Source organism: Pelobates fuscus, chromosome 1 (assembly GCF_036172605.1).
Source record: "Pelobates fuscus isolate aPelFus1 chromosome 1, aPelFus1.pri, whole genome shotgun sequence".
In the NCBI taxonomy this organism is placed as follows: Eukaryota; Metazoa; Chordata; class Amphibia; order Anura; family Pelobatidae; genus Pelobates; species Pelobates fuscus.
The window spans coordinates 142,532,930-142,548,755 of record NC_086317.1 but is presented as its reverse complement, the minus strand read 5'-3'; the positions used below and the strand labels follow the sequence as shown (position 1 = coordinate 142,548,755).

The 15,826-nt window shown below is 41.4% G+C and overlaps 1 protein-coding gene across 3 annotated transcripts in view; it reads right to left on the bottom strand.

The window, feature by feature from the left end:
* PPM1J (protein phosphatase, Mg2+/Mn2+ dependent 1J) overlaps positions 1–15,826 on the bottom strand; it is a 75,928-nt gene that overhangs the window by 25,440 nt on the left and 34,662 nt on the right. For all 3 annotated transcript variants that reach the window (XM_063450712.1, XM_063450720.1, XM_063450705.1), the window contains exon 4: positions 1,870–1,982. In XM_063450712.1, the coding sequence (XP_063306782.1) occupies positions 1,870–1,982 (113 nt within the window). The remainder of the gene's footprint in view (positions 1–1,869; positions 1,983–15,826) is intronic.

Sequence of the window (15,826 nt, the reverse complement as noted above, 5' to 3'; positions counted from 1 at the left end):
GGGATTTAGGCCAGAGCGCAGGTAACGTTTTCTTTGTTTTTACTATGTATTTTAAGCTGTTGGATACTAAGCTACTGCTGCTGTAAGCGCGGTGCTTTATCTTTGTGTTTGTATATGGAGCTTTAATACCACTGGGCTTTTAAAGTGACTGATAGATGCTGCGTTAAGCTTAAAACCAAGCATAACATAGTAAATAGTAAAGAAGTTGAGGGCCTTGCCATGCTTAAGTGAGATATGGAAAGTACTATACATACTCCAGCCTGGCAGCGCAAACATGAGGTGAAACTAAAACTTAAACCAAAGTAAAAGGTATACAGTGCCATCTGTGATATAAGAAATCATATATAGGCTGTTGGGCTATAAAACTTGTAGCTTAAATGCTGTATGAGTGGGACTTGCAGTCCATGTACAGGGTAGTTCAGCGTATGCCCAAGGATGGTAGGCCGACAGCAGATGGATGAGTCCATCTGGTCGTAGCGGGGGACGCCACCGAGTCCAAGTGTGGGGGCATGCCAACTCGGCTTCTCCAAGAGACTCATGACAGATTCGCGGGTTGCACTCGTGGAGCTGACATTTTCTGGAGCTGCAAGCAGGGCCACAGCGGCGTCGCTCAGGATTCAGTGTGTTGCGGTTTCGCGTCACAAGAGGCCTCCGCTTTCCTTGCTCCCTCACCAGATGTCGGCGTCTATGAGATAGCCGCATCTGACGCTTGTACCTCATTCTCCCTGAGGACCCTCAGTGATTTCGTGGGCGAAAGCCTCGCCATGCGGCATTGACCAGCGGGTTGGATCCGTGGGACATGATCGTGGTGCTTGTTCCGCTCTCCCTGTGGGACCCTCTTCGTGGCCAAAGCCTCGGGTTTCTTCTTGGTGCTTGGAGAGTGCCATTCAGGTAAGTGGCTGCTTGTCTGCGGTGTGGCATGTGGAGGTGCCCAGCTTTCCAGCTTTAGCCAAAAGGCAACGAAGACAGCTTCCAGTCTGAAGCCCAGTGTTGAGATCTTGATGGCGGAGGAGACACGTGGTGTCCGCCATGACTGGTGAGTTGGCAGCTGGTGTGTTTGGCTTCACCTCTTCCTCTCTCCAGTTGTGCGTAGTTCTCCCAGTGTGGACCGTGATCACCCCCAAGGTCCCAGGGGGGTTATCGAGTGTCTGCTTCACAGGAGCAGTCGCTGGGTTTCTCCGGAGTGGGAGATCGGCCGCCTCTCCCGTCCGGTGCACAAAAGGCCGCATGCTATCGCTCGTGTGGTGGTTCGGCTCCCAACAGGTCACCGACCTCTGCAACAGGTCCTAGCAAGGTCAGGCTTCTGATTAGGCTCCAGTTGCTGCTTAAATCAATCTGTATGGGGCTGTGTAATGCATTATATGAGGAGCCCAAGTGAAACACGTCTGTCCTCCATTACAGTCAGGCCTCACCTTTAACCATTTTAAAAAATGTTTTTGGTTCAACTGAGCCTAAATTTGGTTCTAAATGTAAGTACATATAAACACCAGTAATGTCTTTAATATGCGGTTTATATGATGATTTACTGTCCCTTTAATGCAGTGTTTTTAGGTATGCGTGCAGTGTAAACCCATAGCTCCTGTAATTGTTAACTATATTGTAAAGCGCTACGGAATCTGTTGGCGCTATATAAATGGCAATAATAATAAGACACCAACAGCAGTTACTTATTTCCCATTTATCTTAAATGTGAAACTAGAGCATGCAGTGGAGGGAGACTTTATAATTTCCTGACGTGTAGATACTTGAAATCAAGTGATCTCTTCCGCAGTGGTCATGTGACCCAAAAGTCACAAGGTTCCAGTCAATCTGCAATGCAACCCTTAGCATCCAATGAGCTTCCAACACATCAAAAACAGAACTTCATACCTGCTGTCCCCGGCATTAGCTACATATATCTTTCCCATCAAGTGCACAGCTACAAGAGCACAGCAGCCACCATCAATTTTGTGTGTAGTCCTCTCTGTTTCAATTTGTTTATCCTGTATGTAGAGAGACAACTACATGTCAATGTACAATCATAACCACAGAAAACAAATGTATGCAGCACTATAATCTGCTTTTCTATTGTGCTAGAAAAAAGTCTATATTTTGTTGTTTACTAAAGAACTCTTTAAAAGTGAATACTGTAAATATTGAAAAAAAAAAAAAAAGTTTGACATAAACTGTACATCCTGTGCTGGTAGCTAATCCACTCATCTGTTCAACTCCCTAGTTCTGATTGTATATTTGATATCAGCAGTGTTTTTACAAAAACATCTTCTTTATCTATGATTGCTTAACAATGTGATACTATTCTGAAACAGTTCCCTAAACATTATTAAGCAGTCATAGATGAAGAACTGATTAAAAAAACCAAAAGTTGAAAGAATAGAATAATCTAAGTTTGTGCAGAATAAGGTTTTAAAATGGCTTTTGATTTTCAGGTGATGGTCAGGCTTTAAATATGTAAGTAATTAAAATATGACTTGTGTTTATTTTTACGTTATTCGTAATTTCCACGTAATTTCAACGCTGTTGAGTCTCTAACAAAACAAAACACCCGCAATTAAAAACAGAAAGACTAACTACTGCAGTCAGAATCACTGGATAGATCACAGAAAAAGACAGGAAACAGAGAAAAACGGCTTCTGTTCAGTTTGTCAAACACAAGAAACACATAGATGTGATGCTTGCCCATCATTATATAATGTTTAACTTATTTTGTAATTTCCAAAAGTTGGATCTTTTTGGCAATAGTTTATTGAGTGCATCAGCAGTCTCTTCTGTCTCTGAATAGTCAATGCCTCACGTCAATGTGCTTAGGTCGGGAACTGAAACTCCCAATCTATGCCAACTTTATAGTTCCTTATGGTCTTCTAGAATCAGTATAGGCATCAGTATGTCCATCACTGTGTCTAGAAGAAGCTCACATTTACAAAATGCTTCCTGAGATGCTTGAGCTGCTGTTATCTATCCTGAAGGAAGAGCAACATTTGTGTGCAATTGCACCTTGATCAGATAACGGTTCTCTTCTTTCCTTATTGCAAGACCACTTGTCGACTTTCCATCTGTGGTGTCGACCCCAATGAGCTTCTGCATATTCCATAGTCTCTGGATTTGAGTTTGTTAGCAGTTGTAAACTAATTTGTATGCTAATTTGTACTCTATTCAAGTATTCTACCACCTTTTTAGAGAACTCTGGCAGGGTTGGCCAATGCAACCCTGATACAAGATTCATATAGTAGCTATATGCAGTCTTGTTTTAGTAGTTTTTTAAAAGTAATTTTTCAGTTGTGTTGCAATACTGATCAGTGTTGCTCAGGGCTCATATTTCTACTCCCTATTTGCTGAGAAACAGGTGAAGTTATAGCCCTGCAAAGCTGCCCTTCATGGGGTGGGTGTATGTTAAATACAGGGAGGGAAGGTGTGGCTGCAAGTGACATGGTACCGATAAGGAGTGGGTATACGTGACGTGGAAAGGGGATTGAGGAGGGTAGTAAGTGAACATGGAGGAGATTGGGTGGGTGGAAAAGATATGAGAAGTGATAAAGTGACACAAAGTAGGACTTGGTTAGTGAGGGTGGGCTAGAGATATGAGGGTTGGGCCAGTCAAATGTACGTTGAGAAACGGATAGAAATATTTCACTGCACAGACCCTCCATGCCAAACAAGCCCTGCATTCACATACACACACACACACACACACACACACTTACCCATAGTGACATACTGCACCATACAACTGCACTTACACTCACTGATCATAAACACATCTAATTCTCTGCTGTGACACTGCAACATACTCAGACACTCTGTTCCATGGACATCATCTAAATGAAAAACAAAGTATTATTCACACACATTTGAGGTAGCAAGTAATATTTAGTCCTGGCTGGCAGGTTAAAGAGGAACTGTCACTTCCTGAGAAGTTATAGTTTCCTTGTTCCTTCACCTCAGTAAATGATATTGCAGAGTTTACTGGAGTGAATAATAACCCAGTAGATGTAAATAAAAAAAATTACTTACCTCTGCTGTACTTTTATTTTATTTACATTTAATTTGCAGCCGCATGACCCCTCTAACAGAGAAATGCTATATACATACTCAGCATTTTCTCCATTAGTGCCACTGCCATAGTTAATTAATTTATATCATTTGCCATGCTTTGTATTCCAAAGTATGCAAGGTAGACATGTGCAAAGAAAAAAAAAAAACTGGTTCTTCAAAAACATCTTTTAGATGTATTTTTTTTCTTCAGGTCGGCAGAGTATGGTTCATGTTGCGGTTTTGTTCAGCTGAATTTCTATACCAAAAAATAAAAATTGGGGAATGAAGTTCAAGCAGCCAGTACAGCGGGAAGATGCTGCATATGACTGTGCTGGCATGCAAAATGTCTGCAATATTGCCTGGCCTAATGGCTATATGACATCAGTCATTTGTTGCCATGCTAATTCTGCGTTAACAAAATTAGATTATATATCTGGTTTAAAAGAACTTGAGCCGCAAGATTCAGTCAGGCAGGGCACAAAGAAAGGTATTTGAAAAAAAAAAAAAGGATGAGCAACTCAGAAGCAATTCATTATTTCAAGTTGAGTGAAGAAGGGAATGACCACAAGAACCAATACATTTTACAATACTTTTATATACAAAGAGTTAGAAGTCAATCTCTGTGTACGCATGGTTCACTTCCACGGCGACTGCAGCCACACACTGTGTATATTACTGGGGTTAGAAGCTTGCAATATCCAACGCACAAGTAGTACCACAGAATCACACTGCAAATCAAGTAACCTGTCTCTTACTAGACATAACAAATAAATGACTAAAACAAAATCTGTGAACCAAGGTGGCTACAAGTGGCACTTGCAGTAGGAGCTAGTCAAGAGAACTTTTTTTTTTTTTTCCATAGAACTATTTATTTTGCATGTTTGTTCTTTCTTAAGTTGCTGCCTATCCTTTCCAGACTCTACTCTTTTAATTCCTCTGGCACTCATACTTAGAGTCAGGTAGCTCCTGGACAAGAGGTAAAAGTGTATATTATCATCATTTAATATCATCATTGGATTCATCACCACCACCACCAGACATCATGGACACTACCTTGGCACTCTGCGGTAAGTCCTCACTAAATAGTAACTCTGATGACCCCCACAAAGTATACTGTGCTGCACTCTCCTTTAGTTGTTTATTGGAATAGGGGATGCAGGCACAAGAAGGTATAACGATTGAACTAGCTGTGGTCAAAACATTTTTTTTTTTTTAACAACTGTATATTGTATTGGTAAGCTAGTCTCACACTAGGACCAATGACAAAAAGTATGCCAAGTGCCAATCAACTATCAACTTTTCTCCTGGCAATACTTGCTGCTAGATACCACATGAAGCTAAACCTAGTCTCGCACTAGAATCAATGACCCAGACTATCTCCCACTCCAACACAGGCACATAATCACTGCTGGTCTCTCTCCCTCAATAGTTGAGGTCAAATTGTCAAGAGGAATCCTGCTTGGATTCCATTCCATTCACCTTTTTTCTAGTACCATGAGCGTCACTCTGAATCAAAAAAGTTTAGGCTCACGCAAGTTGGTTACTCTGAGATTCGGTCATGTGGCAGCTTGGAAATGGAAAATTCTTCCAATCACCCGATTGGCCCAAGTTCGGTTTGAAATGAATTTCCAAGTCCAAGTAAAATAAAATATAAGTAAATTTAAAGAATTGTTAAAATTCCCCAAACTTTAGCACAATTAATGACTACTTCGTAGTTAGCTATTAGGTTGTGCTAAAATGTAATAGGTGACAGTCATCCTATAAGTCTGAATGCTCTTGTTGGATAGTGGGCTCTATGTTCCACTGTATTTTCAGGTGATATGTTGTAGTTTTTTTGGTGTTCACATTTCTTGCATACCAAGTATTTCTCTGTATATATTTCAACACATAGCTCCAATCAGCTAGAACTTCCATTGTTCTCCCATCATTTTCTCTCTCTGTTTGAATACCTAGATAGTGAATGATGTCTCCATACTCTCACTTCTAGTTCTTTTTCTGATTTAGTCACAGTAATTAAAAAAGCAAACATACATACATTTTGATGTATGTTCATTTCTCATGTGAATACGTCAATCATCTTCTACTAGCAAGCTTATAAATGCTTTTCTTGTTTGTTTTTATCCAGTTCTGCAGGACAATCATCAAGAAATAACTGACTGCCCCAAATTATTTTAAAATCACTATTTAGTAGACATACCCTAAATATGTATGCACTTATTCATGTATTTTTTTCCTTGCAGGTAGATCTAAAGACATCTTGCAGCATTTGCAAGCCCTCACCTTTTCCCCCTGCATAGATTTTCTGTCTATTTAAAAGGCGCTTTTAAAATCTGCAATTTTATAACTAATAACAACAACAAATTATTTAATCAGGAAAGGTACATTCTGATTACTATGGTTTCCAAGTTCGTCCTGGGGATGTTACTTGTGCCCAACATCCAGGGGATGTTACTGAACATAAATGTGAAAGACTCCAGACATATAAAGCACTTAAATAGCATTTCCAGTTTTAACTTACATTATATAACTTTGCCATTGGAAATTTGAAATCTACTTTCAAAACAAACTGTCTAGAACTCAACTGCGCCACCTACTGTCCAGATTGCCAAAACACTGAATTCACTATAGTGAGAATTGACAGCAATTCAAAGTGAATTTCAGATTTAAAGCCAAAATAGCAGAACTAAAAGCATATGTGACTTGGAGAAATGTTTAAAATTGGGCTATTTTGACCTTAAATTTGAAATTCACTTTGGATTAAAAAAAAACTCACCTTCGTGAATAACCGGGGTCAATAAGGATTTATTTCTCTAGTTTGCAAAATTGTAACGTTTTATGTGTATTTTTTTTGCCTTCTTTTGGATCAAAAAGCAATGAATTGCTTAATGGACGTAATTCTTTGACTATGTAAATATGTATATAAGGAAAAGTTTTTGGTACTTTCAGATGTTTGTACTTTTTTGCAACAAACTCATTATAGTATAACTGGATGGCTGCCCACTTCCTTAAACTCAACTTGACCAAAACTGAAATTCTGGTCTTTTCTCCCACAAATGTTGTTACTCCTGTGTCTGTCTCCCTCCAAGTCAACGGTGCTACCATCAGCTCCACCATGCAGGCTCGCTGCCTAGGTGTTCTCTTTGACTCCGACCTCTCCTTCATGCCTCATGTTCAATCTATCGCCAAATCCTGCCGCTTCCATCTCAAAAACATTGCGCGCATCTGACCGTACTTAACGCCAGATGCGATTAAGGTGCTGGTCCATTCCACTGTCCTTTCTCACCTTTACTACTGTAATCCACTTCTCAGTGGTCTTACGTGCTCCCAACTTGCACCATTACAGTCCATAATGAATGCGGCGGCGAGGTTTATCTTCCTGTCCACCCGCACCGCCTACGCCTCACCCTTCTGTCAGTCCCCACATTGGCTTCATGTAAGATATAGGGCTCAATTTAAAATTCTGGTCCTTGCTTTCAAATCTCTACATACTGCTGCTCCCACCTATCTATCGTCCCTAATAAACAAGTATGTCCCGTCTAGGCCCTTACACTCTGCTGCAGGCTTACGTCTATCTTCTGTCCGTACTCCCACCTCTGATGCTCGCCTTCAAGATTTCTCGAGGGCTGCACCGTTCCTGTGGAACTCACTTCCCTCCTCCGTAGATGCTCACCCAGTCTACACTCCTTCAAAAAATCGTTAAAAATCCACTTCTTCATAAAAGCGTATCATTTAACTGTAAATAGCTCCCGACTGATTCCTCTCTTGCAACTGTCATTAGTCTAATACTATCCTTACATTTTGTGTCACTTTACCCCACTCCCTCTAGCATGTAAGCTCATTGAGCAGGGCCCTCAACCCCTCAAAAAAGTCTGCCCTGGATCCTGCACCACATGGGCGCGATGGAATAAGGTAAGAGATCGTGACAACTTCCACATGCCCAGGAGTATATGGAAAACAAAAACAGAAAATTCCACTGGTTGAGTATATTCAATTATTGGTAATAGGATTTAAAGCGACGCAGCGATTTAAAGCGACGCAGTCACTGTCTGGGGAAATTGATCATTTGCAAAGACCCCAGAGGGTGGCATTGCCACTGGGGTGTCTGGTGGCCAGGCTTACTTAAAGATAGCTCTAAACACCTCTAGACGGTGGTAGCTCTTCCCAATGTCAAGAAGTGCTAGGTGTATAAAAAATACTAAGACAAAGTAATCCCTACTTTGTCTCAGTATATATTTTGACTGTGTTGGAATTTCATAAAGGTCCAAAAACCCATTTTGCAATGGGGGTTGTGTGAATCCACTTACATTATTCAGAGCTTCAAGACAACTCTTGTAGTGTGTGAGCTACGCAGATACTTCTATGATTTACGCCACTGAGGTTGTATACTTAAAAAGAGTGATGCATTTCCACATCCTGAAGGAAGAATTATACTGTTATACTAAGCATACAACCCAGTGTTGGACTGAAACTCTGAACAATGTAAGTGGATTCACTTAATTCCTACTACCCATCATTTAATATACTCCACCACTAAACATTTTAGTTTTTTGTTTTCCATATACTCATGGGCATCTGGAAGTGCAACTCCTATCCGCTCTTGCAAGCCATTCCTCAATTGGACAGGAAAATAGACCCGTGGCACATTGTTGCTGCTGCCCACCATTAACAAATGAATTACTTAGTCTTCTTGCTCTCAGGGTATAGGCTGAATAGGCTGAGTTCCTTCTCTTAGAGCAGGGGTCCTCAAACTACAGCTCGCGGCGTAGTACTTTGTCTTAGTATTTTTTATACACCTAGTTTACGGCCCGCCAGGGTCCTGAACCCGGCCCCAGCACTCAGGGCCACCCGATGGGCCCTATATCTTCAAGGACAGCGCTGCGGCCCTGCAATAGCGCGACCGGGCCCTTTAAAAATTTGCAGCCGCAAAGTATTGCCAGGAGGAAGTGGCCGTCACTTCCTCCCAGCTCCCTCCGCGCGGGAGGGAAGAAAGACATGCCGCGAGGACGGAAGAGCCATGCAGACTCCCATCAGCCACAGCCATCCTCCTGCAAAAAAAGTAAGAAAATTTAGCTGTGTGTATGCATGTCTTTCTCTGTGTATGTATTTCAGTATGTCTGTGTGTGTGTGTATGTATGTATTTATTTCAGTGTTTGTGTGTGTGTGTGTGTGTATGTCAGTACGTCTGCATGTCAGTATATGTATGTATGTGTTTGTATGTATGTCTGTGTATGTATGTCAGTGTGTGTATGTATGTATTTCAGTATGTATGTATTTTAGTATGTGTGTGTGTGTGTCAGTGTGTTTGTATTTCTTTTTTTTTGTCAATCTTTCTTTTATTGAGGCATGAATTATGGGGGGTACAGAATGAAGAAAAAGGGATTTACGTTCTTATACAGGTTGGGAACATAGTGAAACAACATCTCCTTCGCATAACAGCCTCGGTTTTTTATATTTTTTAAATTAAGCGTTACAGAAGATTAGCAACAAGTTTAATGTAATAATAGTCATACTGGTGTTCCTGTTCAATATGCCTTAACAAGTTAAATGTAATAATACTCATGCTTGTGTTCAAGTTTAATATGCCTGAACAAGTTTAACGTAATAGTAATCGTGCTTGTGATCATGTTTAATAAGCCTTAACAAGTTAAACGTGTTAATAGTCATGCTCGTGTTCATGGTTAATACGCCTCTTAGCTAGGATAGTTATGAGTTAGTATCGATCAGAGAGGCTAGGCAGTCACTGCTAGCAGTAAACCAGCTGGAGTGTACACCCGTTTGTTGTAGTTAATATCAATGCCTATTCTGGTAGACTATAAGAGGGTATACAAGGTTTATGCACTTTGGTTTGCAGTTTTGGCTATATGCAATTAGCTGACATTACGTACCCTGAACCATTAGGCAGGAGCTATATGTGCTAGGTAGCGGGAGACAGGTTAAAATGAAAATAATAATGTTACAGTCCAGTTTGAGACATGTATGCTTATGAAAGCTTTCAGTCAGTCCGGCAACAGCAGTAAGTAGGGAGATATGGTTGGTAGCGAGCTGCAGCTGTTCATCCCTTTCGTTTTCCGGCAGACCAGTGTGTGGGTTGAAGATTGTCCTTGCCGCATTACGGGTGATGGTGTGAGAGGCTTCCCGGCTCTAGGCTGCTGTGCATCGTCTTGCCCCAAGGTCGGTCGTTGCTGGGGTCTGGTGCTGTTGCACTCGGTTCCTCTGGCAGTCTCTGTGGGCGGGTGGTGCTGTGCCATGCTCCCTGTAGTGGCGTCTCAGCTTTCGAGGGCCGCTTGTCTTCGGCCTGAGGCCTGTGTGGGTGCTCGCGCCCTCCGCCATTGGACCCATCTACAGGTCCGTGGGCCCAGGGTTCCACCAGGTTCCAGGCTTCTCCCTGGGTGTATGGCCGGCTGTGGGGGGAATTCCCCAATGTGAGCGCCCGGCTCAGATGAAGAGTGAGCGGGCCTCCCGATTGCTATGTCCACATGGGTGGCAGTTGGTTCGTATCTTTAGTATAGGAGTGAGTGGCTGCTCGTATGCCAGTGGCAAGGTTGCCTGTTCCGTGCACCTGGACGTCGCCATTTTGTGTGCGGGTCCCGGGCTACATGTCGGCGGTTGCATGGAGAGCTGTACGGTCAGGTTCAGGGTAGTGTAGTTTAGTTTGGACCGGGATCACCCCCCCGGTCCAGTGGGGGGGGAAACAGGGCCGGGTCCGCAGATTATCGTTTTGTGTCAGGCTCCGTCGGGCGGGATAGCGTTGCGGCGGCCGTCCGCTTCACTCACCGCCAGCATGGGATCCGCCTGTTACAGCAGGCCTCATCCTCCGAGGGACTAAAACCCCGAGGGCAAGCCTCTCCTCAGCTCGGGCAGCCCGATTCCGTTGAGGGTCACAGTTAGTCTCGGATATTTCTCCCCAAAATTCTCGATTTATAGGCTATTTGTGGATCATCTTGCAGGAGCCGAGCTGTCCTGCGACCGCTCAGCTCGGCGGCCCGGCCCCGCCTGTGTTTGTATTTCAGTATGTATGTCTGTGTGTGTGTGTGTGTATGTATGACAGTATGTATCTGTTTGTGTCTGTGTGTATGAGTGTATGTATATCAGTATGTGTCTATCTGTATGTATGCCTGTATGTATGTGTTTGTATGTCTGTGTGTATGTATATCAGTATGTGTTTGTATGCATGTATGTATCTGTCTGTGTCTGTGTGTATGTATGTCAGTATGTGTCTGTCTGTATGTATGCATGTCAGTATGTGTGTATGTATGTATGTATGTATGTATGTATGTATGTGTTTATGTATGTCAGTATGTGTCTATCTGTATGTCTGTGTGTATGTATGTATTTTAGTATGTGTGTATGTATGTATATATATTTCAGTATGTGTCTGTCTATCTCTCTGTATGTATGTCAGTGTGCGTATGTATGGCTGTGTGTATGTATGTCAGTATGTAGGTGTTTGTATGTAGGTGTATGTCAGTATGTATGTGTGTGTATGTCAGGATGTATATGTCTGTCTGTCAGTACAGCGAGTGCAGAATTATTAGGCAAGTTGTATTTTTGAGGATTAATTTTATTATTGAACAACAACCATGTTCTCAATGAACCCAAAAAACTCATTAATATCAAAGCTGAATATTTTTGGAAGTAGTTTTTAGTTTGTTTTTAGTTATAGTTATTTTAGGGGGATATCTGTGTGTGCAGGTGACTATTACTGTGCATAATTATTAGGCAACTTAACAAAAAACAAATATATACCCATTTCAATTATTTATTTTTACCAGTGAAACCAATATAACATCTCAACATTCACAAATATACATTTCTGACGTTCAAAAACATAACAAAAACAAATCAGTGACCAATATAGCCACCTTTCTTTGCAAGGACACTCAAAAGCCTGCCATACATGGATTCTGTCAGTGTTTTGATCTGTTCACCATCAACATTGCGTGCAGCAGCAACCACAGCCTCCCAGACACTGTTCAGAGAGGTGTACTGTTTTCCCTCCTTGTAAATCTCACATTTGATGATGGACCACAGGTTCTCAATGGGGTTCAGATCAGGTGAACAAGGAGGCCATGTCATTAGATTTTCTTCTTTTATACCCTTTCTTGCCAGCCACGCTGTGGGGTACTTGGACGCGTGTGATGGAGCATTGTCCTGCATGAAAATCATGTTTTTCTTGAAGGATGCAGACTTCTTCCTGTACCACTGCTTGAAGGTGTCTTCCAGAAACTGGCAGTAGGACTGGGAGTTGAGCTTGACTCCATCCTCAACCTGAAAAGGCCCCACAAGCTCATCTTTGATGATACCAGCCCAAACCAGTACTCCACCTCCACCTTGCTGGCGTCTGAGTCGGACTGGAGCTCTCTGCCCTTTACCAATCCATCCATCTGGCCCATCAAGACTCACTCATTTCATCAGTCCATAAAACCTTAGAAAAATCAGTCTTGAGATATTTCTTGGCCCAGTCTTGACGTTTCAGCTTGTGTGTCTTGTTCAGTGGTGGTCGTCTTTCAGCCTTTCTTACCTTGGCCATGTCTCTGAGTATTGCACACCTTGTGCTTTTGGGCACTCCAGTGATGTTGTAGCTCTGAAATATGGCCAAACTGGTGGCAAGTGGCATCTTGGCAGCTGCACACTTGACTTTTCTCAGTTCATGGGCAGTTATTTTGCGCCTTGGTTTCTCCACACGCTTCTTGCGACCCTGTTGACTATTTTGAATGAAACGCTTGATTGTTCGATAATCACGCTTCAGAAGCTTTGCAATTTTAAGAGTGCTGCATCCCTCTGCAAGATATCTCACTATTTTTGAATTTTCTGAGCCTGTCAAGTCCTTCTTTTGACCCATTTTGCCAAAGGATAGGAAGTTGCCTAATAATTATGCACACCTGATATAGGGTGTTGATGTCATTAGACCACACCCCTTCTCATTACAGAGATGCACATCACCTAATATGCTTAATTGGTAGTAGGCTTTCGAGCCTATACAGCTTGGAGTAAGACAACATGCATAAAGAGGATGATGTGGTCAAAATACTCATTTGCCTAATAATTCTGCACTCCCTGTATGTATGTCTTTCAGTATGTGTGTATGTCAGTATGTATATGTCTGTCTGTCAGTATGTATGTATGTATGTGTGTGTGTATGTCCTTATGCGTGTTTGTGTCTGTAAGTATGTTAGTATGTGTATGTGTGTCTGTATATGTCTGTTTCACTACATATAGGAATTTGATAAAAAAAAATGTAAAACTATAGTCCGGCCCCCAGCAGTGTCTGAGGGACCGTGAATTGGCCTCCTGTTTAAAAAGTTTGAGGACCCCTGTCTTAGAGTCTATAACCTTAGCATAGATATACTAATAGTTCCCTTTAAGGAAAATTGCAACAATTGTAGACTACAGATTGACCACATTGTTATATCTACTCTATTCAATATCTTTTGTCTCCTGGGATCGCCAGTTTTAGCTTTAATGGCATCTTTTAAGAAACACTACAAGCTTTTTATATTTGGGCTCAGCCTGCAGTTCCAGCAGTATACAAATTGATTATCAACTAATCTCACACATATTTTTCCATTTACAAACATCTGTCATCTTATATGGTTTTGGATAATTTTGTATAAGTTTTTTCTTTATATTTTTTGTTTTATATTGCTGATAGTCTTATAATCAATTAATACATTTTCTAGTTATCCTGTTGATTTACCAACAGTAATACTTTTAATCAATATATTAAATGTTATGTTTTAGTTAAAATGATACTAGTAGGCAAGCACCTCTATTTTGTTACATTCTACTTAGGGTTATCCCCATTCCTCTTGCCTCAGAATCTCAGACCTTCCTTGTTCCTACCCCTTTTTTTCCATTAAAATACAATATATGCCATTGTACAGCGCTATGAAATGTACTGGCTCTATATAAATAATAATAAAATAATAATAATATATTTGCATATAGCTTTATGCTACTAAGCCTAGCATCAGATTCAGATGAAGTTTTGAAGAGGTCGCCATTTTCTTCCCTATTTTTGTTTAGTCTGTACTGCATTTGAGGAATTTAAGTTGATTTATGGTCTGTTTTGTAGCTCTGTAAGTCTACATTGGCTTCGTAAATTCACACCAGGTGTTCCTAAGCATTCATGTGGAGTCCTTTAACGAAGGACGTGTACTGACAGCCCTGAGAAGACTTTTAGGCATTATATCTACAAACGTCTTGTGAGTGCAACTGATATGTAGTAATTTAGAGTGTTGCAATTCTACACTATTATTCTCATTTATATTTTTAGTTGGAGCCTAGAAATCACTGGGCACGGTGCGAAAATTGCCCTGTCCCCCCCCGGCCTCCCATCCCCCCCTCCAACCCCTCCATGTGTCCCAACTCTCCATGCGTATGTATGTATTTTAGTATGTGTGTATATGAGTATCAGTGTGTTTGTATGTTTATATTTTTCAGTATGTGTCTGTCTATCTATCTGTATGTATGTCAGTGTGCGTATGTATGGCTGTGTATATGTATGTCAGTATGTAGGTGTTTGTATGTATTTCTGTATGTAGGTGTATGTCAGTATGTATGTGTGTGTATGTCAGGATGTATATGTCTGTCTGTCTATGTCAGTATGTATATGTCTGTCTGTCTATGTCAGTATGTATGTCGGTCAGTATGTATGTATTTATGTGTGTGTGTGTGTGTGTGTGTATGTATGTCCTTATGCGTGTTTGTGTCTGTAAGTATGTTAGTATGTGTATGTGTGTCTGTATATGTCTGTTTCACTAGAAATGCATATTGTGTGTGTGTGTGTAGGGATGCATATTGTGTCTGTGTGTAGGGATGCACTGTGTGTGTATGTGTGTGTGTAGGGATGCATTATGTGTGTGAGATTGTTTGCTGGGTAGAATAGGGGCTGTGGGGGATGAAAAGGGAGTATATTTTTTTTAACATTATTAAAAAAAAATGATTTAGTATATCTCCCCCTCCCTGTGTCCAACCAGCATCCAGGGAGGGGGCAGCATATTTCCTGGTGGTCCGGTGGTGCTGCAGAAGCTCTTGTGTGTGCGAGTCCCAGCAACACGTGCAAACAAGCGTTGCGCAAACTCTGCAAAGACCCAGGGAGGGAGATCAAAAGAGGGGCCTGAGCTTGCGGGGCCCTCAGGTGACCTGGGCCCCTTACAAATGAAGTGGCTGTACCTCCCGACTGGCTCACTGTCGCAGGGATCGCACCTGTGGCCGGGCCACCTGAAGTGACGGGCCCGGTCGCAACTGCAACCCCTGTGATCATGGTAGGTACGCCACTGGCTGCCACTACCAATACAACCATCTGTAGCACGCTAAGTATATATGTTTATACAGCTTTCAAGATATTTTTTGGCTACACTTTATTTTATTGGCCAAGTAACTGCTTGAAATTACTCTTATTCCAAATGTGTTTTAAAAGCTCTGCTAGTGCACGTCCATGATATGCTTTAACTAACAATCTTTATAAAAAATCTGAACTCAGACACACGTAACCAAGCTTACTTCTTTAATAATGTATGGGGAAACACAGTTTATGTATTTAGGTTATCATATATACATATAGCATGTTATTCCTGTATTTTATCATTCCTATTTATTATTGACACCTGTTTCTGTTCCTCTAGCCTGCTACCTGTACTGATCTGTGTCCTGATTAAATGCCATTACTGATCGACTCGTCTGACTTCATCTTTTTCTGTCTGATCCAGGGTATATTATCATGGAATTATACTCTTAATTGTGGAAAATTGACAAGGAAATTGCATATTTTTTGCCAAAATATAAAAAGTAAAAA